We start from the raw sequence: 2928 nt of genomic DNA, 5'->3' as shown, positions 1-2928 counted from the left end.
CCAGTGCTAGGCTGGGGGACCTGAAGCTGTGCCCTCTCCCCCCCCCCGCCCCTGCCGCAGGGCTTGATGGGGGGGGACCTGAGGCTGTGCCCCCTGCCCAGCGGGGCTTGACAGGGATGGGGCTGCTGGGGTCTGGGTCTCACCCAATGGGGGTGGGGCCTGCTGGGTCTGGGTCTCCTGCAATTCCGAAGCACGCGCCGGTGGGCGGGGACTTGACTCATTCTGACAGGAGGGAGATTTTCATATACATTTTACTAATTTTCTTTCATTTCTGACACTTCTATTATAGAGAAAGAGCAAATAGTAATATTAAAATATTTCTGAAGACCAACCTTCATCACGAATGACACAGTAACCATCCGGACCAGGAAGTTCGTGACCAACAGACTACTTCAGCGGAAGCAAATGGTCATTGATGTCCTTCACCCTGGGAAGGTAACAGTACCCAAGACAGAAATCTGGGAAAAACTAGCCAAAATGTATAAGACCACACCTGATATCATCTTTGTGTTTGGATTCAGAACCCACTTTGGTGGTGGCAAGACCACTGGCTTTGGCATGATTTATGATTCCTTGGATTATGCAAAGAAAAACGAACCCAAACATAGACTTGCAAGACATGGCCTATATGAGAAGAAGACCTCAAGAAAACAGAGAAAGGAATGCAAGAACAAAATGAAGAAAGTCAGGGGTACTGCAACGGCCACCGTTAGTGCTGGCAAAAAGTGAGCTGGAGATTGAACTACAGAAGGAGTAAAGATTCTTCGGTGACTTTATCTGTGATGGTTGTGCAGATTTTTCATGAGAGGATTAATAAACTATAAACTTAAAAAAATATATATTTCCTCTAATTAATTCCCTTTTAATGTGCACAGATTTCGTGCACTGGGCCACTAGTAAGTAAATAAATAAAAGATGACAAAAGGGCAAATAAAGTTTATCATGTATTTCTTGCCATTCCTACCATACCCAATTTAGGGGCTTAAGGGGCTTAGACTGTTATAAATGATCTTGGCCTCTAGTTCATCTCCCTCCAATTAAACTTGTGATGCCAGATGGATTTGCTAAAGCAGAACTCTTATCGTGTCACTGCACTGCTCAATAAATCGTCATGGCTCCCCACAACCTACCAGAGTAACTCTGAACTGTATATTTTGGCAGCAGGCATACCATATGAAGTAAAAGGCTCTAACTTACTTTAAGAAATTTTTTAAAAATCAATTTTTTCCGTTTTTTTAAATTAAATTTATTGGGGTGACATTGGTTATTAAAATCATATAGGTTTCAAGTGTACATTTCTATGATACATGATCTGTATATTGCATTGTGTGCCAACCACCCAAAGTCGAATCATCTTCTGTAACCATATATTTGGCCCCATTAGCCCAATTTTTAAAAAATATTTTTTGTATTGATTTCAGAGAGAGGAAGGGAGAGGAGAGAGATGGAAACATCAATGATGAGAGAGAATCATTGCCCTAGCCAGTTTTGCTCAGTGGATACAGCATCGATCCCAAGTGTGGTGCATGCAGAAGGCAGCCAATCAATGATTCTCCCTCATCATTGATGTTTCTATCTCTTTCTCCCTCCCCATCCTCTCTGAAATCAATAAAAATATGTAAAAAAAAAAAAAAAGTGTTACCAATTTAAAAAAACAAAGAAAGAGAGAATCATTGATCAGCTGCCTCCTGCACACTCCCTACTGGGAATTGAGCTCACAACCCAGGCATGTGCCCTGATGAGGAATTGGACATTGATCTCCTGGTTCATGGGTTGATGCTCAACCACTGAGCCACACCAGCTGGGCCCATTACCCAAATTTTAAAATCCACTTTTATTATTGAAGCCGGTTTGCTTTTTTGTACTTTCTGGGTTTTTATTTCACCATTATTATGGTAAAATACAAATAAAATTTACCATTAGTGTCATCTATAATAATAAAAGGGTAATATGCTAATTAGACCAGACGTCTTCCAGACGTCATTCTGGACATCCTTCCTGACAAAAGCAGGGCTGAAGGGAAGTTGGTGCCGGAAGCCAGGGGAAGGAAGGCCTACTCTTGCATAAATTTTTGTGCATTGGGCCTCTAGGTTAGTATATTCACAATATTGTGGCACTGTGACCACTACCTAGTTCCTGAACATTTTCATCACCCTGAAAGGAAATCCTGCCATTAAACAGTAACCACTTATTTCCTCTCCCTCCCCTCCCTCCTCCTGCCCCTCCAGAGTATCACTAATCTGGTTTGTGGCTTTAAGGATCTGATAACTCTGGTCATTTGTGTCTGGATTCTTTTACTTAGCATAACATTTACAAGGTTCATCTATGTTGTAATATGTGCCATTCTTTTTTATGGCTGAATAATATTCCAAAGACCTGTTGTTTATCCATTTATCTGTTGATGAACTATTGGGTTATTTCTCTTTTTTTGCTTTTGTGAATAGTGTTGCTATAAATATTTGTGAGCAAGTTTTTGTTTGACCATCTGTTTTCAACTCTTTGGGTTATATACCTAGGAATGGAATTGCCAGATTATATGAAAACTCTATGTCTAACATTTTGAAAAACTGCCAATGTGTTTTTGCAAAGTCACGCACAAATTAATATACCCACCAACGTGTATAAATGTTCTGATTTCTTAATATCCTCACCAACATTTGTAATTATCTGACTTTTCAATTATAGCCATCTTAGGGGTTGAAGTAATATCCCATTGTAATTTTGATTTGCATTCCCCTAAGGACTAAGGACTATTGATGACATTCAGTTTTACATGTGCTTCTTGGGCCATTTATATATTTTTTCTTTCTTTTCTTTTCTTTTTTTTTTTTTTTTGAGAAATCTCCCCTCGGATCTTTTGCCCATTTAAATGAGATAATCTGTCTTATTATTGAGTTGATAGAGTTCTTTATATTTTCTATATTGAAA

General features: G+C 39.5%; 1 protein-coding gene across 1 annotated transcript; it reads left to right on the top strand.

Moving 5' to 3' along the window:
- Positions 1 to 333: 333 nt before the first annotated feature.
- On the top strand, positions 334 to 835 carry LOC308520673 (small ribosomal subunit protein eS24-like). The gene has a single exon (XM_081093288.1). The coding sequence runs from the start codon at positions 406 to 408 to the stop codon at positions 727 to 729; it is 324 nt and encodes a 107-aa protein (XP_080949414.1). The 5' UTR covers positions 334 to 405; the 3' UTR covers positions 730 to 835.
- The last annotated feature ends 2093 nt before the right edge of the window (positions 836 to 2928 follow it).

Source organism: Myotis nattereri (assembly GCF_964212035.1).
Source record: "Myotis nattereri genome assembly, chromosome: 5".
In the NCBI taxonomy this organism is placed as follows: Eukaryota; Metazoa; Chordata; class Mammalia; order Chiroptera; family Vespertilionidae; genus Myotis; species Myotis nattereri.
Note: the sequence above shows the minus strand (reverse complement) of the source record. Positions and strands in the feature narration are given on the sequence as shown.